This window comes from Macrosteles quadrilineatus, unplaced genomic scaffold, assembly GCF_028750875.1.
Source record: "Macrosteles quadrilineatus isolate MER2022 unplaced genomic scaffold, UCM_ALF_1.0 Scaffold_2__2_contigs__length_208266976, whole genome shotgun sequence".
NCBI lineage: Eukaryota > Metazoa > Arthropoda > Insecta > Hemiptera > Cicadellidae > Macrosteles > Macrosteles quadrilineatus.
The window spans coordinates 193,565,383-193,590,208 of NW_026542595.1; the positions used below are offsets into that span (position 1 = coordinate 193,565,383).

At 33.1% G+C, this 24,826-nt stretch overlaps 1 protein-coding gene across 4 annotated transcripts; it reads right to left on the minus strand.

Moving 5' to 3' along the window:
• Positions 1-910: 910 nt before the first annotated feature.
• On the minus strand, positions 911-24,473 carry LOC128985532 (calmodulin-lysine N-methyltransferase-like). 4 transcript variants are annotated; one of them, XM_054405118.1, is made up of 6 exons: positions 24,205-24,473; positions 5,616-5,688; positions 4,448-4,582; positions 3,418-3,670; positions 2,128-2,374; positions 911-1,205 (listed from the first exon to the last, which is right to left on the minus strand). In XM_054405118.1, coding segments are annotated over exons 1-6 (936 nt in total). In that variant the 5' UTR covers positions 24,207-24,473; the 3' UTR covers positions 911-979. The 4 variants fall into 4 exon arrangements, with proteins under 4 accessions (XP_054261093.1, XP_054261094.1, XP_054261096.1 ...); XM_054405119.1 differs by lacking the exons at positions 911-1,205; positions 2,128-2,374; positions 3,418-3,670; positions 4,448-4,582; positions 5,616-5,688 and adding an exon at positions 8,441-15,421 and having other exon boundaries at positions 24,205-24,472; XM_054405121.1 differs by lacking the exons at positions 911-1,205; positions 2,128-2,374; positions 3,418-3,670; ... (1 more) ...; positions 5,616-5,688; positions 24,205-24,473 and adding exons at positions 8,441-15,421; positions 24,034-24,054.
• Between the last annotated feature and the right edge of the window lie 353 nt (positions 24,474-24,826).

Sequence of the window (24,826 nt, forward strand, 5' to 3'; positions counted from 1 at the left end):
GAATTAACATTGTCTTAAGCTTTTCAGATCCGTTTTAATAAAACCTTGCAAATGCGCCAAAAATAGGCGGACATTAAGGCCTAAACTATGGACACTCGGAGGGTTTAGAGGAGATCACCATTCTTTTAACAACCCATAGCACTTAAGTAAGATGAATATGAATATTCATTATTGTAGACAGGGAAGAAAAAGGACAATTTCTCTCTCCTGTGAGTTAAATCCCAATTTTTAGGTGCAAAATTAAGCAAACTCCTACCGCTTGGCCTTATTTTGCCTGACCGGTAGACTAAAAATCTTAATTTCTCAGCTTTTATTTATTATTTATTTATATATTATTCAATTTTTTTAAACTTGGTGTTGTTTGTTAGGGAGTATTAACTGTTAAACAAAATTGTTCATGGATTTTTGTCATAAATCAACTATTTTTTAGTAATTTAAGTTATACAAAATAAAATAGCCGCCATTTTCAAACAAATAAAATTTTATTTGATAGTTTTTTCTTTAATAGTTTTGGACTTGAAAAAAAAGATATACCCTATTTTATGAAGATGTCTTAGTTTTTAGATACGGATTTAAAACAAAACAAAAATAACACAATAGCAGATATCTCGCTAACTAGGCGCTTTTGGAAAAAAAATGTATTCTTGATTTTAGTTTTATTTTGAACCAAAAAACCTCTAACTGAATATTTTGTGCTTACTGACAGCACAACTGTATAGGAAACATCTAGCCACTACCTTTAAAGAAATGTTAACATTCGCAAATAGGCCTAGTAATTTTAAGATTGTGACACGGTCTACCTGGGAAACCAGCTACCGTAGTGACAATGATCTAGATTCAACAAATCAACGAGTTCCTCGAAATGGCTGACTGGGTCAAGCTGAGATGGTTAGTTCCAGGTAGCAATGATGGTACTGAAAATACTTCTTATCAGTAGACTAATTTAATTACAAAAAATATTTACAAAGATACAAAAAAATCAATCCGTATCCAACTTTTGCCGTGCGTTTCCCTTAAATTTTCTTTTCTTGAACTCCCCTGTCCCACCTGTCTCCTGTTTGATGGTCGGTGCCAAAAGTGGATCTTTATCTATACAGTCCACAGTCTTCTCTTTGAACTTCAATTGTTGCGGTTCTCTCAACTCGGGCACTTTAATTGCGATAAATTCCTGTTGTGGCAATTGAAAGTCTATAGGCTCCTCCACTCTGGAAAAAATTTCATGTTTAACATTATGACAGAATAAATTTGTGTTTGTAACTAATTTACAACACTATCCTACTCCTGACTTTGTCATCTCATAGTGTCTACCAGTTCCTTAAACAAAAACCTGTAATTTTCATTTTTAGTGACCTTCTGTTGTATATGTAATGTAATAATGTAATGAATTTATCATTTGCATGGTCGGTCCATTATATAAAAATAACTTCAATTTAACAAACACATTAATTTATTATTAGTAAACTATGAGGGTTAATGAAATCACTGGATAGTTTATTTTTGCTTTAACTAAATACTGAGCCTAATTTATGAATTTAAACCATATGACTTTTTCGTTGCTGTTTCTAATTTAGTGCATAAGAAAATTAAATTTCCTTTTTTAGCTACCTATTTTACCTACCTTCTGTGGCCCTGTAAAAAGTCTGTGGCATAGAATGATTTAAAATTGAAGTCTGACTTTTCAAAGATTTTTACAACTGGTAGACATCTGTATCTAGTACAATATATTTAGATTTAACAAAAACCATTGTTAATATTCAATATCACATAAACCAAAAATATTTTAAGATGTATCCAACTGCTTCAAACTCTTTCCAAAATGTGCATAGTTTTAAATTTAAAGTAAAGATCCAAGTAGTGCTTACTCATAATTTTACCCACCCTTCTCAAAGTCGACATATGAAATTGATAAAAGATTAATATCTGGCAGTACTACTGGAAACGTTAAGCTACTTACAAAATAGTCTAAAAACATAAAATGAACTTGATTTGACTGTAATTTAATCATAGATGGATCAGTTTGACAGTGACTTGTTTTGCCATTAATCTTGACGATAAAACAGATCTCTGGGTACCTAATCCATCAATGGTTAAGTGATTGAAGCTGAGACAGTTAATAAATAATCTTACTTTGGTTCCACTACAGTCCACGCTCCTAGAGGTTCAGGTCTAGGAGCTGGGCCAAGTAGTGTAGTAGAATCATGTTGACTTTCTTTCTTCTTCTTTTTCTTCACACTATTTTTGGAATTTATCTCCTCTTGTTTCCGTTTTGCCTTTTCTTCTTTTTTCTTCTTCTTCATTTCCTCCTTAAGTTTTGCTTCCTTTTCTTGTTCTTCAATGGAAAGAAAACCTTCTTCTGGTGGTTCCCATTTGGATTCTGAAAAATTTAATCGTACAGTAACTCGAAACTAAACTGAAATATTTTTGGGAAAAAAATGGGCCAACACTGATAGTTATCTCATGAGTGGTTAATAGTAATAAGAATATTTGAATGTTTTTAGATCCATTAACAAAATGAAATGTAATTGCGAATGCATGTCATTAGTTTAGATTGTTTCTATTAAAACACTTCTAATTTAGGCTACAACAAAAATCTAGCCTTGATGTTTTTCCATGTTAATAACTTATTAGGTATTAGACATTTTGAATTTGTTGGGCTATAAATAAACTAACAATACCCCTAACAGTATTGAAATTCTGACAAGCTTAAAGAATAGAAAATTTACCAGGGGGGAAAATATTTAAAAACAGCATAATATTCAGTGAGTTTTGGTCGCAAGGGTGAGAAAACTTCCTTGCAGGGGGGGGGGGTCACATTCGAAGAATTGGTGACTATTGGAAATCCCTTGCTTTTCCAAACACAGTACAATTTACAAACAGTAGGACCCCAATAACTCAAACCTTAATATCTCTAATTTTTCATAATCACATTGAAACGCTGGTAAATCGCAATGTTAAAATTACCGTTATACGTGAAAGGTTTAAAATATTATTCTTGATAAGTCGAATATTGACTTTTGGTGATTTGACAAGTTTCTTGTTCACAAGCCTAAATAACTAAACATTTACCTTCATACGTCAAAGTTCTCATCATGTGCCTCAATTACACTAAGTTAAATGCAGTAGTAAGTAAATCAGGTACTGTTAAGGATTTTCAAAACAAAATACAGTTACAAACAGTAAGCAATAAAAAAATAAAAAACTTGCCTGAAAGATTAAGGAATTTAGCTAGCTTAGGTACCAGAGAAAATTGAAGTGTTAATACATACAAAATAAATGACATAGATTTTATGACTTTAAATAAGTTAAGAAAAAAAAGTAAATGAACCCTCTAACAACTCATTATTGACAAGCTAAACTAACTCAATTCTTTGATTTAAAAATCAAAACTAGTCACTTAGGTTTACATTCAAATATTACCTGAAGTATTAACGTTCCAGTAATAAGTGTGACCTTCATCGGACTTGGCTTCGTGCCAAACTTTGGCTGTTGAAGCAGGAACAATATCAAGAGGAGGGTCTGATTTTGATTCTTCCATTTCTTTTTCTGGTTCTTTTTGTTTCCTCACCGATTCCTCCAACTCTAGCTTTTTCTTTTCCGCAGCCTCAATAATCACTTTAGATGTATAATCTGGATTCTCTTGTAAATCTTTCAAATAGGCTTTCATGGCTTCCTACAAATAAACGATTGGTCGGGAAAGTGATAACAATAAGCTGGTTAATAACAAAGAAATTTTGTAATATGCACCTGTTGTTTAGGGAGGGAACAATACAATATGACACAAAATATTGTAATGACATGTTTTAAAATCTTTCACTAAAAGTCATAAAAAATTTTATTCACCTAACCTATTGCGATGTAAGGGTAGGGAACTTTTAAAATATGGATCAATGGGCGTGTTCTGGGAACATGTACCGGTGCAGATTAACCGTCGATTTACTTACCGGTACCGCCCAAGCCCCCAGGGCAAGAGTCTTCGTATCCCAGAACGGTTAGTCACCGGTTTACGGTACACATCTGATTATAATTTATACATCCACCTACTATTTACTTTATCATATTTAAATCAAACTTAATAACTAATTAACTTGCAGAATAAATTATTTGAAAATAATTCACGTATTACGTAATATAACCCCTTCATAGAATAAATTATTTACTCAGTAACATAACCTATAAAACTGATGAACATTATTAGATGGACCCGCCATCTTGCTGTAGTTGCATACTGTTGTCCAAGAAACTGACCAATCAGAGGCCGCAGTGTATTATGCACCGTACAATTTCTCTGGCGCATAAATTTTGCACCGGTGGAGGAAAAAAAGAAATAGCTGTCTGCTGGGTTAACTCACTGGTCTCCCAGAACGACGCATTCTATGCACCCAGAACGCGTTTAATGATTACATATTAACTGGCTCAAATTGTTAATCGACGGTACACTTGATCTTACCTCTTCCATTTTCTTCATCTCCTGATCCACCTGCAAGCTTTCTTGATGACTCTTGAAGCTCTTCTTGCTGATCTCGGAGAGTCTTTTGGCAACATTCTCTTTGTGTCTTTTACCTGACTCGTGGAATCCAACACTCTAAAAATCATACTTTTGATTAGCGCTAAGCATACAGTTATTAGGTGAATAAAACTACTAACTTATAATAAATCCAATTTGTTGATTGTAGTTCCACACCATAAAGAGTCTCATGGTCTACTTGTGAAATCTATAAGTTAATCAAACGATAGGGGGACGAAGTCCTAAAAAAATTCCTCTTTAATTCACTCTGCTAGATCATAAACTTAACATTAACACCACAATCGTATAATCTGTTTAGTAACTGTAGTAGTTAGAAAGTAGTATGTTACAGAGAAAGCCCTTGTATTAAAATAGATGGATGGATTAAAATGTCCCAATACCTTCATAGTTAAAAAGAATTTTACATCTAAACATACATATACGTATACATGTTTATGTGTAGGGGATGCCAAATGTATTTCCCTTCATAAGAAAAGATTGACACTTTGAATAAATAAGTAAAGGAAAGGACCAAGAAATCGGTTTTTAATCTGCCTACAGTTGAATTATTTTTCATTCATTCATGCATTTTTTATTTTAAAGAGTTTTAAGTTTTTTTGACCCCTGTGTATCCTTGAGGTTAAAATGATTTTGTAAGGATGACAAGCACCAAAAATGCACGTTTGTTCACATCTACCTGAAATCACTACCAGTATAACCTCTTTAATCCGAATTCCGAACGTCCACTAATCTGAATGCCTCATTATAGTACTCTATGCACAGTACAGTTAGTTCTTTATTGTATGCGGTATTTATTGATATACACACCATATTTGTTTCTATTGTAACAGTACTGTTTATTCACTATGTCTACAAACACTGTATTTAAATTTATTAAGCATTTATTCACTTTTCCCGTAACAATTACGATCCATTTTAGCCACGTTTAAGCTGTTGTTATGTAAAAACCACAATAAGTTCTGTAATTCAAACTATTCAATAGTCCGAACTACCCCTGGTCCCCAGTAGTTCGGATTAACGAGGTTCTACTGTAAATTAAATCAACTGAACTACTGGCATTTATTGGAGTAGATGATACACAAACACTTACGGGTTTATTGTCCGCAATCCAGCATTTGCAGAATTCGCAAAACTTCTTTGCTTGAGATTTCCAGTAATCCGCCCTGCAAGGAAACAGTAGATGGGGTTTATATTTAGTTTTACTAGACTCTATTTATCTATTGGTCACTGTGACATCTCATCAAATTAATCCATATATTGTCTAACATAAGACTTATGTTAGATAGTGTATGGATTAATTTGTTATTCTTATTTGTTATTAGTATAACAAGTTGGCATAGTGACTGGTTTGGTGGTTGAAATCCCCTTCCATAACCAACGACATTTATCAGAAATAATGCCTCGGCCTGGTATTCGGTATTCACTGCATACTGTACCTGAAGCAATAGCAGTTAGCATACTTAACTAGAAAAGAAAAAAGGGATGGATCTCTCAGTTGAGAAGACATTCCTCTGCAGAACTTCCTCCACTCAAGAGCCATAACAATGATTATCTACATATAAGGTCAACAACGGTGATGGTTGACACATTAATATGTATAGTTCAAGTACAGATGTTGAATAAATTGATGATAACTTTGTAGTTGACTCGTCATGTATACAGTAGCTCACCTAATTTCTCATTTGAAAACCCACCTAGTTTGATGCTCTAGAAATATTTGTCACAAGCCTTTCAAAAAGTATTGCAAAGTTATGATATTTGCGTTAATAATAGTGGCATAAAGTACGCCAAAAAAAGAAACTTTTTTGGACAAAGCTAGTATAGTGGAAGACTAGAATTGTGATAAGATAATAGAAAAACAACGTAAATGTTAACTTACACCAAGTCAAAAAAATTTGAACAGTTATTTTATTTTCACATTGTATGAACAATCAGTATCTAAGGTACTTGGCTTCTCAAAATCACTTCACTAAAAATAGAGACTAAGGTACCATATTTGGTACAATTATTCATTTAGAAAAATTACATTTTACAAAAACATTTCAAATAGGTGGCTGCAAAAGTCTGATATTGGAAAAGAAAAGGTAACTCTTTAAACCTTAACTTGAGTGAGCCATGTGGGAGATAACTTTAGTAATGTAAGACTAAATTAACCAGTCACAGCTCAACAAATTTGGTCAAATCAGGAAATTTGTCGGTGTTAAAACACTATCGTCAGCTTCAGGCACTCGTAGACATCGTCAGGGGGTATACACAATACGGCAGGAACAAAATAAAAAAAAAGTACAAGAGGAGACACTGAAACTTTTAAAAACAGGCCCGTTCAAACCATAGATGCCTACAACTTATCAATACTACAAGTAACTGAAGCTGATGATGGTGTTTTTACACCGAAACATGTCCTAATTTGACAAAGTTTGTTGAGCTGTGATGGGATTACGTAATTTAGTCTTACATTATGTCCAACAGCTCAGGGGCTACAAAATTGAATTTGATTTATAACTTTTGTAGCTATAGTCACGACCATTATCACCTCACTACCATCAAACAGAGATATAACCCAACCTATTGTATTTAACCTAAATAATTATTGAAAGATGAGTGTATACTGAATTTTTATTCTCGACTAACACAATTATTTCAGGTAAGGCTGTATATGAAAAGCTGATCAAAGACAAGTGGGTTCAGTTATCAAGGAACAACAGACTTTTCTCGGGAACCAGAAACCTTTTCTTGTAGCAATATACAAGATTCTAAAATAAAGTACAACACTTCTGTTTCAACGTGCAACTAGTTTTTGATGTTCATTGTTACGATACCATCTCAAATTGCCTGAATTAAACAAGTGGGATATTCAATTGAGTCTTATTGTTTGTATGTTGCCAAACAATATAATTTTTCTGAAGTTGTCTTGTATTAAGGCGTTGAGTAAAACTGAGTACACTGGATTCATTGAGAGATGTGCGATCTTCAGAGGTCCAGTAATAGAGCAAAATCAGCAATGACATCAAACTCTCTATCAGATTGGCTATTTTTAGAATCCACCATCATTAAAGTTTTAAATATTGCTTTAACCCTTGCATTTGAACTGGGAGCAGTAGCGGTTTTCAATTGGGAAGGAGGTATCTTGGGCCCCTTTTTCTTATTAGAGATAGATTTTACACAATTTAATTAGATTTTTTAATGGACTATTGATATAGATTTAAATGTCTGTGAATAAATTTAAGTTAATTAAAAATCACTTCATTTGATGTAACATTTTGAACACTGAAATTGCTATTTTTAAAACCTCTTTTTACTAAATTAAGTTGGAACAGTACATTATCTAGTAGGCAAACAATTAAAAAATGTAAAACCATTTTTCTAATAAATATCTATCGATTTGCAAAGTTGGCCACTCTCATAGATGATCTTGCGTACAGTCAGAAATACAAATTTTATGACAAGTAAAAAATAATTTAACTGAGAATTTTTTTAGCTAATTTAAATGACAGTTGGAGAAAAGTTAAAATAAAAGTATATAAAATGTCAGAGTAGAAGTTACGGTGTGTTATCAAGATTAGAAAATTTGAAATTCTTTAAATCTTTAAAGAAGACTATTTAGTAGACTATCACCCTAAACTGAAACTTAGAAGACTCTGGTAGAGGCTAAATGTGCTAAATTACCATGAAAACTATTTTAACATGTAAATCCCAGATTTATCTTTGAAAATAAAATACTTTCATGTCAAAAGATTGAAAAACCATGTTGCATGATGTTTGATTTCTAACACATCGCATGTCGAAGTCAGATATGAAAGTAGATATCTAGATGGTTCTTGACTCAAGCAGTAGGTAAGCTCAGATATATCAGTAAATGGAATTCACATATAGAACTGTCAAGTTGTGCAGAAGGGATACAGAAATAGCCAGATATAAACAGTGGTTCACAACAATTTATTCATCTTGGTACATGCATCACAATCACTTCGGTGGTAAGTTTTCAACGAGTGCTACCCGAACAAGATTCGGGAAAATCAAAATGAATTTTAAGAATATTTAAAAATTTGTAAAACCAGTTAAATAATATCCACTTGTAACGTAACATTCAGACTAGTTAAACTCTTAAAGCTGCATTTTTAAACAGTTGAATCCAGAAAAGCAATAAATAATTACGAGGTCATCAAAAGTCTGCGATTTCATTTTTCAAACGAGTAAGAGTAAATTTGTTTGATAGCTGAGTTTTTATGACTGCAAAGGAAAGATGGCACATAAAAATATACCTTTGGTACATTATAATATAACTAAATAACAGTGCCTTTTAATTTTTTTAACGTGCATCCCTCAGAAAACATTTAAGGTCATGTAAAAAATACTGTAGGGTAAACAACATTTAAGATTTAAAGATTTAAAATCGCTATCTCTTAGGATGATCTCGTACAAATGTTGCTTCATGGTGTCTACCATTTTGCAATATAAATAGTTGATCTATAATAATGGAGCATTTCTTGAATGTCAGATGTCATAGATTGATCACTAAGGGAATTATGACAGAAGGAACCGTGTGTGAAACTAGGCAATTGATTTTTGTTTTCAAAAATACTTAGTAAAAACAATACCACATCTCAACTACCTATTGCTTCTAGTTTTGTATGATGAAAAAAGTGAACAGTTTTTAATATTTCATTTCTGTGACGGAATGCTTTGTAAAAATGAAAACCAATGGCTTTTATTTGCATTACCTCCAAGTAAAATAATGACTGTTGTGTGATTTCTGTTACCTTCTAGCTAAACCAGTGACTTTATGGTAGACACCGTGCTCACAAATATTGATATGATACAAATCAAATTACAATTCGTTCTACCATTCATGGGTACGCTTGATAGGACTAGCACTTCTACTATAACACCTACTCCCTGTATACGTAGAGTATGACAACGGCGTATCACAACATCGTAATGGCACTTAACAACAAACTAGGACTACACACGAATCCTAGTGTTAATTTAATACTTCACTTTTACATTACATACTATTATGTTTTTGGTAAACAAGCCTCCAATATTTGAGGCTAAAAACTAAAACAGTACAAAATTCAATTTGTGTTCATTTATGTTATATATTTAATTATTAAGTCCAATAACTTTCCAAGATCTGAGTTAAAATCTTTTAAACAAAATTAAATCAGGATAAACCTGTATAAAACGTAGAGACTAAAAGATAGATAAAAAACAAAACAATTCACTAACACACCTCAGGTTATCTTCAAAGAACAACAAGAATCAAAATCTCTGTAAACAGAGGTACTTTTCACATTGATGTGGGCAACCATGCTAAATTTAAATCACTTACAACTACTTCTAAATAATACGTTCATAAGAGTTTGGGAAGAATAGAAAACATACATTAAACCATACCGATATTCCATTAACAATCATTATGTACCATGAAGTACTTGACTTGAATGATATGTGGTAGTATACAACAACAAACAACATATACATGCATAAGGAAGAGCACCATAGCAAGGAAACTCCAAAATACATTTATGTGTTAATATCTTTAAAACTGAACGTTCATATTTTAATTATTTTTTAATTCTTCACAACTCGTTAATTTTTTAAATTGTTAATTCTAATAAATCTCAATCTTAAAATCAATCTAATGTTTTTAAATAATCTTCAACTCAATATTGAGAATTAAGGTAATTTTTTAGGTCATATTGAAAAGGTAATAAGATAAGAGCTACCTTATCTACCGAAAAATCATACCCTGACCATTAACTCAACACAAAAAAAAGGAAAATTTAATCTTTTAGTTCTTCCAGTAAGACCATTGGTATTGAATTTGAAGAAAATAAGGTTATACGTGCAGAATGGCATCTGCATTAGGTTAATGTTGAATAATTAATCTAATAAAAAATGTTTTTCGTGTATTAGAATCTACTAATTTTAAATTGGTCAAAAACTATAACTAGGCATTTACTTACAAGAGGTAAACATTGTTTTATATGGCAATTCTAAGATTCACAATTTTTGTAATTATAGTTTTACAAAAAATGTGTAACTAGTGATTTTTTAACAGTAACCTATGTTTAACAACTATTTGAGTGATATATAACAATCTTTTTTTAATCAATAAAGATTAATTTTTGACTAGATGAAACGTTTTCTAAAACTATTTAAAACTTAAAATGGATGTATTCCTAACAAAATATAACCCGGTAAATTTTGTATTTTTCAAAGAAAATAAGATTCACAAGATAGTTTTCATCTTTGCTCGAGGCTTTGGTCCCGATGCTAAACTAAGCTAAGGACTAATCTACATTGTATATCAATATATATTTCATCTTCATACCCATCCGAGCATTAACAGATTCATTTTAATACTGATGCATTCAATAACATCATAAATTACACAAAACAATTAATTCTATATTGTCACAAATTATACAAAAACAACAACAAACCTCTAAACACTTGCCAAAGACACTAAGACTACAAGGAAATCTTAAAATTCACTCAGGAACTTACAACAGGCAAATAACAGCAGAGATCGTGGTTGCAGAACAACACCCAAATTTGGTTTTAAAATAACAGAAAAACTTGTTTTAATAAAATGGATAGGTATTTTGTTTTAATATCATCCAAATGTGGTCTCGACAATTAGGCCCACAATTATCGGGTTTGAAAATAATATCAATAACAGGTTTCTTAATATAATATCAGTATGAGATTTTAAAATAAAGGTTTTGAAATAATATTAGTATCAGGTTTCAAAATAATATCAATCTCTCTTTAAAAATTTGTACAGTAAGAATCGGAGGAGATTTAAGTTTTTATTTAACCTATATAAGTTTCAGGTTGGTCTTTAAACAAATATCTAAATTATGTATTTATTACTACCTAGGCCTACATAAATTTATTCAGATTATGAAAATCTATAATTATTATGAATTTTTAGTTAAATGCCCATAACGAATAAGAAAAATTAACAGTACACTCACTGTCAATACCAAATGGTTAAAATATCTTAAAAGAACCAGGACACACATTTAACTGGTGAAATATTAGTAGGCTTATATAATTATAAACAACCACGATCACTACAATAATACAAAATAGGTAGGTCTTTTAATAAGTAGGAAGGCAAATTGACACATAAACAAAGCAAAAATGTACAATTAATCAACAATAACAACATCTAAATGAATAAATAAAATCTTTTAACAAAGCTAACAAAAGCAAACTAAAAACTAAACACAATTGGAAAAACTGTTTCCAAAAATTGATATGTAATTGCAATTCTAGTTTAAACCAAAAAGTGTCACTATGTATACTGTTTACTCAGAATTTGCTTGAATGTTAGTATGGTCTCTTTAGAATTTGCAAGAGCCATTGAGTAAACATATTAAAAACCCAAAAGGCTTTTTAATAGGTAACAACTAAAACACTGAAAACACTCTTTAAAAAGTGGAAGGATAAGTTAATATTATTCTGCTGTTTAAGAAACGTTTTACACAGAGATACTATTAAATGTAAACAAATTACATGAAACATATATTTTTTTTTAATTAAGAGGAATTTTAAATGTAATTTAAGCTCCAATATATTGAAATAAATACTCTACAGCACTTTTTACTCACAAGGATATGAATGTAATTGACTACATTACGAAAATGCCTTACGGCATTGTCTTCTCTTTGTAGATCATAAACCATTCTTTGTGCTTAAAATTTTATATATTTTCACACTGTGACAATTATAGGCAAGAACATTTATAAAATATTGTCATATTATACGATATAAGAAGATGGCACTTGCACGACACTTGTAATTTCTCCGAAGAAATCTAACAGTGATGAAACAATATTGTTAACAGTACAAAGATACTAAAAAGTAGGCTTTACTTTCGTCCATCAGCTAAAAAGTTGTAACTGTTGTTACGGCTGTTCCAGCATCACAATGCCATCATCAGGTGTGTAGATCTCAGCTTCAGCAGGGTTGTCGAGTGTTAGGGTTTTTAACTTCGACGACCCTGCTTCGAAAGCCGAGAACCACACGTCTTATGATGGAATTGTAATGCCGAAACAGCCGTAACAACAGTTACAACTTTTGAGCTGATTGACAAAAGTAAAGTTGTGTAACACTTTTATGTAACTTTTAGTTATGTAACAGCTCAGGGGCTAAAAATATGGATTTAATTAACAAATAGATAATTCAGGAAATCTGACTATACTAATAGGAATCATAGGGTGGAAGGAATTTGGAATGGACTACAAATATATAGGAACAGGTTAGGAGACACATGAGGTGAAGTTTAAATCAGTAGATACCCCATCAGACCGTCAAATACGGATATTTCAAAGATATCTCAGAATCTTACCACTGTTGATAAACATTTTAAGTCTGTTAAGGGGAATGTGGGGCAAGCTTGCATAGCTTCTAAACACACTTTGGGTTGTACAAAGGTGATTCACTCATTCAACACTTTCGGCTGAATTTAATATTTTTTTACTATTTTGAAAGAAAGTGTATGGAAATAGTTACTTAAAATGAAATGTATTTTGGTATCCTATTCTATTGGGAATTGCTGGTTTGTGTAGCATTAAAACTAAAACTTTCTTACTAAAAACATCCCATTTCCGTAAAAATTACGGTTCAAAAGCTATTGTAACTTATGTTATTTTCCCATAAAAAAACCATAAAATAACAAAAATCGGATTTTTGGAGAAAAGCTGGTTTTGATCAAAATTAATATGTTATCGTCCTTATAATTCTAAAACAATAGTACAACACTCTAATGCTGAAACAATTACGGTTGAAAAGTTATTGCAACTTTTGCAATTTACTCTTACCGCTTACCCATGATAAAGGTTGTTGACGAGCTTACAGAAAGTATGTGTCACAATGCTGATACCGTTTATTTAGTTTCAAGAACAAGTCTATATAACTTTTCCCAAAAGTGTTGCTGAGTGAACCACAACCAATATAAAACAATTTTAATGTGACTACAGTTGGACTATAACAGTGAGAGTTTTAACCAACATAATGTATAAATAAACAGAACTACAACAGATCTATCTAAAAATATCAGGTAGATAATTTTGTCAGAGCAAAATTTATGGTAATTTTTGGTCTACAGTATTATGACTAGTTAACAGCTGACTAGGTTTAACTTGGATCTCCTGGTTTTCTGAATATATCTCTATCAAATTAAGTATAAATTAAAGTCGGTTCACAAAATTTAGGCAGTTTAAGGGGAAGGTTTCCTGGGTTCCACGCCACTTTTTTTTAGCTGAATGTATTATCAGCTGATCAGCTGTCAGCTGTTTTTTTCAAGGTGAATTGGAGGGGATGAAATCGCTTCCCTTCAAACCGCATAATTTTTTTGAACGGACTATAGTCTTTTACTTGATTACAGTTACCAAAAGATAGTAGCACTGCACTTGTTGATCGTGGTAAAAATTTTAAAATTGTTTAAAAAATAAAGAGGAACCTTAAAAATTTGTCAAAGTTTACCTGCGTATTTAAATATATATTTGCTTTTACAAATTCATTATAAAAATATGAAACAAAAGTAAATTAAGATCTGTATAATTTTTAGATATGTAAAAACAGTTTTAGCCAGGAAATTATTGCTTAGGCTATTATCTGACACTTAAAATTCATCATTATCAAAGATTAAACAGTTTATTATTTTCATTACTTAGATAGTCACAACCCCAATTTATTATTTCCTAAATTAGAAAATAGTTTTCATAAAATACCGCATTTAAAAAATCCAAGTTAAACATAAAATATGCACCGAATCAGTGAAACACTTAACATTTTGACTATCTCAAGACTAGATTTTTGGGCTACAATACTGATTGGTTTTGGCACTAAAGTAAGACCACTTTTTACTAGTTTGGACTAGATAAATAATAACATCCATGTTCTAGGACATTATTTGTCTCTTACGTTATTATGTCTTTTACGTTTACAAGTCATTGTCTCGGCTTGAGAAGGTGAAGTAGGATGGGATAGTGGATGTCTTGATCGTAGTTGTTGTTCTTTGCCTTCAGCTCCAAATGACGGTTCCATATTTCCTGGTTGTAATATTCAAACACGGTGCAGACGAACCCTCTCTCTTCTGCTTCTGTCTTGAACTTGTCCAAAGTGGAGCCTCTACGTGGGGCTGTGACCAATGCCTGACCGTCATCACATAGTGCAGACCACATTGTCACCACCAGGTCTGACCTGGCATCATCAAAGAATAGGCAATCAGCCGCTAGCAGCACATCGTACTCCTCGTGGTACTTGGGAAGACTTCCCCACTTCAGGACGTCGCAGGAAACTCTTGATGAATCTTTGAACCCGTTTTCGTCGATGATGTACCTTACATTGTCCACGGAGTGGGGGTTCCCGTCAGTGAGGTGCACTTTGGAAGCGCGAGTGTACTTAAGGATCAGCAGCCCCGCGAGACAAGTCATCCCGCCTCCAAGCTCCAACACCTTCTTGTGGTGGAAAGCTTCAGTGTTACATAAGGCGTAGTAGGCTAAGACTTCCTCAGACGGCCAAACGCAGACATTCCCGGTGTTATTGAAGCCCATAAGATCGACGGGCGTGATGGTTTTTATCAAGTGGCGTATTTTAAGTGTAAATGTGGTGTCGTTAATCATTGCCGAGTACTCGTACCAGTGCGCATCAGGGTCGTTTGATATGTTTTCTAGCTGGCGAAGGTTCAACAGGCCGAAGTTGGATATTCTCCTGACGGATATGATGTCTTCTGAGAGTTTATCGGGCTCTTCTTTGCTCCGATGTAGTGCGCGAGCCAGCAGTTTCCACCGTTTTCGTGCCATCTCATTGTGGTTTTGACATCCTCCGTTCATCGTTCATAGCCTTCAGGCTCGTCACTTTACACCCCGGGAATGCCTGCAACGAAGCAGAAATTCCATTAACGATCGCTTCAACCAATGTCACATGTTGGTGGGCGTGTTTGTGGTTTTGTGTCCCGTGTTCAACTATGGTGATGACTAATGTGATTTCTTGGATGGTTCAAACTGTCTATACACAATGGTGAGTATAGTCAAAACTAATGTACATTTACACAAACTACACTTTGACAAAAAAAAGTACAGTAAATTAATCTGTGGAAATTGTGTAGTCTTACAGGGAAAGAACATGCATTTTACTCGTCACAATTGGAATACAATTGACTCGGCGATAATCCTACACTTACCGGACCAAGAGTGTGTCGGATCAGTTGAAATAGTTGGATTAGCAAAAAATATATAGAGCTCAACCTATTATCTAAGAAAAGCCACATAATAAATACCTATTGTACACAGCAATCTCAGTAAATTATATAAAATCTAAGGACTGTGGAATTGGGCTAGACCAAGGCCCCACTAGAAAAGGCCATGCTGCAGCACGGGTAGCACAACACCACGTCACAGTGGTGGATAGTTGTACTAAACTCTTACCATTAAAATCTTACAAACAGCCAGCTTGTTTATTTACCTAAAACATATGGGAATGGCAATGGAAATTAATTTATCAATGAAATCTATCCACTAGTGTGACGTCATGGATCCTGCAGCATGGCCTGCTTTTTCTAGTGGGGCCTTGGCTAGACACCTGGAATGGAAATACAAGACATACAGTATTGTATAGACATTGGTCAATGACTGACTTTTACTGCGATGGATTACTATGTGTCAAATTATAAAACTTCAAATTATCGAGAGTCAACTGCACTATAAAATCTTAAATCTGATCCACTGGATGCATTACATAAGACAACTAAATAATCTATTGCTTATGCTTAACTACAAATCACATCTATAGTTCAAATTATTTCAAAGGATAAACCTGGCAGAGGAGGAAATGTAAGCTGATGTATTGGATGGAAGCTACTGAGCGTTTGAAAGAGACAGGGGGTGGGGGAAGACATTTACCTTTCTTTACATTATTGACAGATAAACAAGGGAACAGGGAAGATTGACAAGCAAATACAGACCCGACAGCCTATAGAATCAATAAAATAAAACAACGGAACATTGCAGATAGGCATTTAGATTTAGTTTATTTTATTTTTACTTTTAGAAAAAATAAGGCAAGAGTGTTAAGTACTTTTTTTAAGTACAATCCGCCTCTTCGCATTATGGAAACCATTACTGTCAGTCAAAAGGAAAGAAATCGATGGCCTGTTGATCAATGATACCAATCCAATAGAACTTGTTCGGTGTTTTATTTTATTTACAATCATACTGTTAGTAAAATAAAAATCATTAAAGCAGGGTCAATTAATGGTTATATTTATCAGGGTTGCAGTAGTACAAAAACATAATTTACCTACTAGACCTAACTAGTAATTTAATAAATAAGATAAGATCCACAAACATTATCTTTTGAGAATGAAATAACTTTTAAAAAGTTAAACTTTATATACAATTCTTAAAACTTAAAAGCAGGACTACTTTATTTGTAACCAATAGTGATGCTTTAAAAAAATACAGGTTTAGTAAGTAGTCTGACCTATCATTTTATCTTGGAGTTGTTTATAATACCTTATTAGAACTTGTACTTTTATTACAATTAGTATGCAATCAAAACATTTGAAAAGTTGAATTCTTAAAACTAAATGTTAGTTGAATTTCTTCTAAAAAAAAACAACAACAGAAAAGTCTTATCTTTTAAGAGTGAAAATGACAATAACCTCAATGCCTTTTAAAACAAATTTATAATAACGTTTTGTATGGATATGAAATTAAAGTGAAAGTAAAGTTGATACTATTTAATATTACAGTTACTGACCCAAATAGTAAATAGCTATTCAAATAGTTATTAAAATAAAATAATTCCACTAAGACTTACAAAAGTGTTGGCAACACTCGCTGAACCTGTCAAGTAGTGTAACTTGGTTTAAACGGAAAGGAAGCCTGACAGAAAATATGTAAATTCATTACTGAAACCAAACAATCGCCTTGGGGCCAGCGCCAGCCGGATTGGAAGCAATAAAAGATCAAAAGATAAACAATGTGTAAGCCACGATTGGCACGAGCAAACAAAAGTGTGACGTAACACAGTACTAATGGGGCCTATATAATCTGTTGTATAAATAGCATGGATCTCAGTCTTGAGCCTGCTTCTGCTTGTTCCTTTGTTAAAAAAACAAGGGTTCATTTGTAAAGTTTATTGTGATCTTATTTAGATGATAACTAAGACAGTGCTTAAAAAAGTTTAAACAACTTTTGTAGAAGAGATTATAATCAAAGTAATTTTTTTACAGTAAATTTTAACATTTATTTTTTTCAAACACAATTTTTAACAGTTTATTTAAGACTAAGTGTGATCATGTTTTTGACTGTGCTAGTTAATTTACTGTTAGCCGTTTGGTCAGGTTAGATGAAGCATAAGTTAGTTTCATACCATATAAGTAAGGGGAAATAGTAGAAAAATACAAGTAAAATAGTAATCTATTAAAATATTAAATATACAGGGTGTTTTTTTAAAAACTTGCATCTTTATTTATGTAAAAACCGCAATAGATAGAAATATGCAGTTTGCGGGAATCATCTATTGACGTAGGGGGACCAATTGTTTTGAATTCAATGTTACATTCACATTCCCCCCCTTCCCCCCCCTGCCCCCAACTTATTTTTTTTAAATAGCAAGGTACCCCTTGTGACATATCAAATAAAAGAGCATAAAAAAAGAAAATGTTTGATGAAAAAAAATTGAAAATCGGTTCATAAATTTGTGAGATATTCCCCCCCTCACCCCCCCGGAACTTATTTTTTTTTAATAGCAAAGTACCCCTTGTGACATATCAAATAAAAGAGCATGAAAAAAGAAAATTTTTGGTGAAAAAAAAATTAAAATCGGCTCATGAATTTATGAGATAATCACCCCCCTTTTCCCCTACCCATAACTTGTTTTTTTAATAGCAAGGTACCCGCCCTTGTGACATATCAAATGAAAAATAAATTTCACCAAAATTTTTCTTTTTTTATGCTCTTTCATTTGATATGTCACAAGGGGTACTTTGCTATTAAAAAAAAATTAAGTTCCGGGGGGGTAAGGGGGGGAATATCTCACAAATTTATGAACCGATTTTCAATTTTTTTTCATCAAACATTTTCTTTTTTCATGCTCTTTAATTTGATATGTCACAAGGGGTACCTTGCTATTTAAAAAAATTAAGTTGGGGGCAGGGGGGGAAAGGGGGGGAATGTGAATGTAACGTTGAATTCAAAACAATTGGTCCCCCTACGTCAATAGATGATTACTGCAAACTGCATATTTCTATCTATTGCGGTTTTTACATAAATAAAGATGCAAGTTTTAAAAAAAACACCCTGTATATTACAGTGTATATTGATAGTTAATTATATCACGATAGTTTATATTATGATTTACATATCTTATAGTCAGTCACATCCTAAACAATTTAAGTAGAATATTAGTTTGAAGGACTCAAAAGTGTTGTTTATACATTATGTTGAATCGATGGCAAGTTCTCATTTGTTAAATTTTCTCTTCAAGCACCGGTAAAAAAATTTATGAAAATAAATCATCCTAATGATTTTTTTAAATGAATCATTCAAATGTCTGTGCTTAAAGAAAGGGTTGTTCCAACGATATGAGCTCATGCGACACATTTGAACTGGTGGCATGATAACTTGAAAATGAGAATAATTCTATCTGAGAAGCTGAATGGAATGTTCTACCGAAGTTCTACCAAAACACAACCTAGAAATGTATAAAAAAAAACCCTCATATGCCGGTCTAAAGTTTTTAAAGATGATACTAAAGAATTGAAATATATAAATGATAACTGAAAGCACAAAAGATACGCAAAATAACACTTATAATAATATATTTACACTTATACTGTTTACTCACAAGACGGTAAATAGACTACACATATAAAAGATGGTTCTCTGCATGGAGAAACAACAAACCGGAAAGTTCAAATGTCGCACAACACTTGTTACAACGTGGCCACTCATTAGGGAAAATGGAAGACAATGTATGTATTTTAAAGAATTGTAAGAAAGGAAATTTGATTGAATGCTTGGGGAGAATTGTTATTTACGGTACAAGGAAAAATGTAAAAATAGAAATAAGCTTATTAATGAGCAAGTGAATTTTGACTCCTGTTGTACTTATAGAAACTTACTGGCCGGTACTTCCGGTAGCCAATAGGGACTAAGGGACGCCATTTCTGATTCTTGTCATTCGCCTATTGGGTCTGATTCTGATGATGATTGGAGTATCCAATCGAAATCAATCATTACTTACCATCTTTTATACGTATTTACCGTCTTGTGAGTAAACAGTATAAGTGTAAATATATTATTATTTAAGTGTTATTTGACGCATCTTTGTGCTTTCAGGTAAATGAATAACACGTATGATGCTGATCAAGAAGTTATAAGTGATAATAAAAAGTTTAGCAACTCAATGAATTTTTGATAGAAAAGACCCATCTACTCTATAGGCCTAGATGAACTGTTTATGAATGTATACAGCTATAGATAGTTTTATTTTCTGTATTTTTGTTTAGAAGTATTTGTATATAGTAACTATAAACTTGACTCTTTTTATTCTATGTCTTGTACATGCTTTAAATAAATGAATTTCAATGTGTCTAGCAGACATTATACAATCTTATAATTCATTATTAGCGAACAATATAATTGCTTTAGCTTTTAAAACAAGAAATAGTTATCTATATGAGTTATACAAAGTTTATATTTTTATTATTTATTATATATAGCTGGTTCACAATTTTTTTGTCTAACTTTCTATTCTATATTTGTTGACACAAATTAAAGTAACAAATTCAAAAGTAACCTGTGTTAAAAAGAATTTCTAACTAACTGATGCATAGCATACTCGCCTATATCTTCATGAAATTGAGCCTATATCATTATCAAGTTGTGTACAATACTGTAATATTAAGAGAAGCACTCACTGAGCGTTATGTACTTTTTGTTAGACATGGGTCTAACCTTAATATTTTATTTTTTGTCAACCTGTTTATAGTTAAAAACTGAATAAATCTAGCTAATGTAAACTAGCTTAATGTCATAGGTCTATAGAGGTTTGCTGCAACAAGTGTAAGGTAGGCCTATTTGTATTTTTTCAGGGACAAGATACATTTTATTGATGAGGTACTGTAACAGGACTTTGATTAAGATCCACAATGATTTTAAAGCCTCTAGAAATTTGTTTACCTGAACATTTTGGAAGCACTGTTGTGCATTTTTACAATTGAGTAACTTAAATTAAGATTCTGTATATTTTATATATTAAGTCTGTATATTAGGTAAAAGTTTTCAATCATCTACATTGTAATAAAGTTCAATTACCTTGTTTGTCTGTCCGAGATGAGATGAGAAGAAAAAGAGGGTCTCTCATTGTTCTCTTAAGTACTCTTTTCAACTAGCTGCCAATTGATAAAAATAGGTTTAAAGGATAATGGTTAAAGATCTTGGCAAGCATAGTAACCTCTGAAGATAGTATGACAACAAACATCTTTACACTTCTTTAAGTGCCTTTTAAAGGCTAGCTTTTTGTCAAATGGTTTTTGATGACTTTAATAGTTTAGCTTTGAACTTTTTGAATTGTTCTTAAGTTCACCTAGTTTCTTTACAATTTATTTATTGATTGATTAGGTACTATTGGGACTGAACAAATTATTTGAAGTTTAATTCCACCCATCAAATAAGTACTTAAGCTAATGCAGCAGGGACAAATTTATTTATTTATTTTAAGTTGGCCACTACAATATTGCAGTATATTGCATATCATTAATAACCTAATTTGTTTGAATAAAAAATTAGGTACGGCATTTCAAATTATCGAATCTATAATTGTTTTGATTCGCTGGATCTTTGGATAGATTAGTTGACGCCATTCAGTGTACAAAACTGTACTTAGGCCTAATGAAGCGTAGCCTATTTGATTTGATATTCCAGTGATATGTGTTGTTCGGATGTGCAGAGTGTATATGTCTATAGGCTACCCATAACACCAGACACGCCCTGAACTTCAACCTTCCAGCTCATCACTGCACAAGATTTCAGCAAAAACCAACTAACGCCGGCGCAAGACTCTTTAATGCTTCGCCTGAGGAAATGAAGAGCCTAAGTCCTGACCCCTTCAAGTTCACGAGGGAGTTACTGAAATGGCTGCTACTCCGCCCTTTTTATAGTAACTTATCAAAGAGTACAAAGACTGGAATAAATGATGACTTAACTTATTCTGTGAAGCAAGTTTAAGTCAAAAATGTTTCAAACTGTATTTCATATGACTGCAAGTTCAATCTTCAAAATAAAGGGCTGCACTTTATTTTACGTCCTACACTCATTTGAATGATATATCGATTGATATTGATTATTTCATTTGATACATCAAGTTTGGTTAGTTAGGGTAAAACCCAACCTAACTAACCGAATGAAATAATCAATATAACTGTTTGAATAATCTATATAGGCCTATCGATATTTTTCATACAAATGAGTATAGGACGTAAACCTAAGTGCAGCCAAATATAGAATCTCTCTCTCTCCGCTCGATGATCATGCCTACGCTGAGTGACTGTGTAACTTATCAATTATATTAGGCCTACCTTATTACCTCCTTCTATGCTTAAGAAAAGTTTTATACTGGATTAGCTGCGTCATTACAACAAAACATATAGGCTATTTACATACAAAACTTCCATGATGGAAAAGTTTACTTGTGTCCCACAGGTGGTTTGGACAATGGTCTTGGGACACAGAAATCGTCTTCAAAAAATTCACTTAGCTTGTAGTAAGGCTTTCCTTTCATGAGGCTCTTCAGGTTCAAGGCAAACTTATTGCCATCGAGAAGTTTGATCCTATCAGGCAGCTTATAGAGCTTCAGGGCCATGATTGGGAAGGCGTCCTTAGTCGGAATGTCAATCTTGGTTTTGCATATCTCGTATTGTGGCTGTGCACTTCATTCCTTGTATTGAATTTCTGTAGGTTGTCATGGACGTAGCTTACAGATGTAAAAATGTAATTACTGTAAACAGTCAATATGCCAGTCCTTACAAAAAGTGGCCTACAATGAATCCCGTCTACCACTACTGGTGATGATTCGCAGTGCCTTCTTTTGTTGACGTAGGACTTTGAGGTAGTCAGGAGCATGGCCCCAAAGCTGGAGACCGTAAGTTATAGTAAGTTACTTGTTTGGCAAGTAACTTAGGACTATGCAACAAAATTAAGCTTGATACTCTGAAATTTTGTTGCCATGGATTAACTTACAGCTGAAATATCAAAAGAGGTGAGATCAAAACGATAGGTCTATGAATGGTAATCAAACAAAAACCATAACATGTCCGGCTATAAACAGAAGACCAAGATTAAATGCAAGAAGACAAATGACATTTAGCCAAAAACTAAGTTAAGGATCTCCCCCAGGTTTGAAGCAATTTACCATTTACCATCGAAGTCTTCGCCGCAGTCCTTGGAGGACACCGGGGAATTGTGAAATATTTTTCATCTTTCTTCTTGCTTGCTTCTTGATTGTGTGTAGTGTTGTAGTGTGGGTGAATGTATGATTTGTATTATGAGTGTTATTTTGTAGGAAATTTATGTTCTTTCTAGATATTCTGTAATTGTGTAATAAGGTCGATTTATGAGGTATTGTTTCAGCTGTTTTTTAAAGATAGAGAGCAAGTTTATGTCTTTAAGTTTGTTGGGTAAGATGTTGTATAATTTTATTCCCAAGTAATTTGGTGTTTTGCTGGTTTTTGTTAGTCTATGTTGGTTTTGATTAAAGTATGATTTTACTCTGAGGTTGTGATCGTGACAGTTTATTCTGAGTTGAGGTGGGTTTGATTTGATAAAGAGGCTGGTTTCGTAAAGATAAAAGGATGTTAAGGTGAGGATCTGGTTTTTGACAAAGAGAGGTTTACAGTGTTTGTTCCCGATCAACTTGTTCCAGGATTCTGATGGTTTTTTTCTGTTGAATTAGTATTTTTTCAGGTCGGTTTCATTGGCAGAGCCCCATGCAATTATGCCATAACTAATGTGTGAGGAGAAGAGAGCGTGGTATGCCGTTTTGCAGATCTCTTTGTTTGTGATTTTCCTGATTCTCCTTAGGGCATATACAACTTGGGATAGTTTATTGTCCAGATTTTCAATATGGTCGTGTCATGTTAGTCGGTTGTCCGAGAAATTTAGCGTTTCGTTTATTATTTCCTTCCTGTATCTGGCTGTTAGAAGTGAAGTTTAAAACTGTTGTTTTTTGTTGATTTATTTTTAGGTCTATTGAGTTGCAGGTGGCTATTGAAGTTTGAAGTGTTTCTTCTATTTTTCCTTTTGGCTGTTGGAATTAGGCCTAGTTGGTGTAATTATGGTAGTGTCGTCCGCAAACATTATGCAGGAGCTATCACTGCAATAAACACCTATTCAAAACTAGGTAGTTAGGCCTAATTAAAACTAATTAAGTTAGGCCTAATTAAAACTAACTAAGTTAGGCCTAAGTACTCATTTTTCACTAACCTTTTCAGCTTGTCCTAGGCCAAGACTAAGGGAGAGATGCATTTAAAAAAACCCCTAGGGTAAGTGCAAACAGCCCTGCCCCTTTGTCATTGTATGCACAACAAACGAAATAAAATACTTAAAATGAATGAATTAATCTAGGTATTTCAATCAATGGTATTTCTAACTTACATGATGTACGAAGAGGCGAGATGTAAGTTATTCCACAGCAGAAACTACATCAGCTGGTTATAGCACCCATCAGACCTAGCACACTTTCATTCATATTGTTTTGTTTGTTCCCAATTTTACTTGAACCATCTCCTGAATGATTGCACTTCAACAACTAACTACAGTAAGTACAACTCAGTAACTCAGATCAGAACTACTACTAACTACTATAATAGCTGAGCTGCAGCTGACGCTGACACTGACGGACGGGGACGGGGGACGAGTGACGAAAACCGAAGAAGAGAGACAGCGAAGAGCCGTAGCGCCGCAGCCGACAGCTGGAGCTGATTCGGGATTCCGCGTATCCGATTTAGCGTAGCCGCGTAGCGCTAGTAGTGCTGTAGTACTTTTTTTATCCTAGTGAGTGTAGCAACCACGCACGGGAAGGGCGGAAACTCAATGATAGAAGGCAGAGGAGAATTCAATTCTTAATTTATTATGGTATGTTAAATGGACAAAATGATTTATGATAAATTATCAGCAATTGAAAGTACAGACCATTTGGAAGAAACTATTTAAAATTTAACATATTTGGGAAACGGACATGCCCACCCACGAGAAAGGGAGAGATCGCGCATAACCG

Bases quoted from the DNA above. Each gene is read 5' to 3' on its own strand.
- LOC128985532 (XM_054405118.1), bottom strand. The intron at 4,583-5,615 runs GTAAGTGTTTGT...TATGATTTTTAG, and splicing joins GGATTGCGGACAATAAACCC to AGTGTTGGATTCCACGAGTC. The intron at 3,671-4,447 runs GTAAGATCAAGT...GTTTATTTGTAG, and splicing joins AGATGAAGAAAATGGAAGAG to GAAGCCATGAAAGCCTATTT.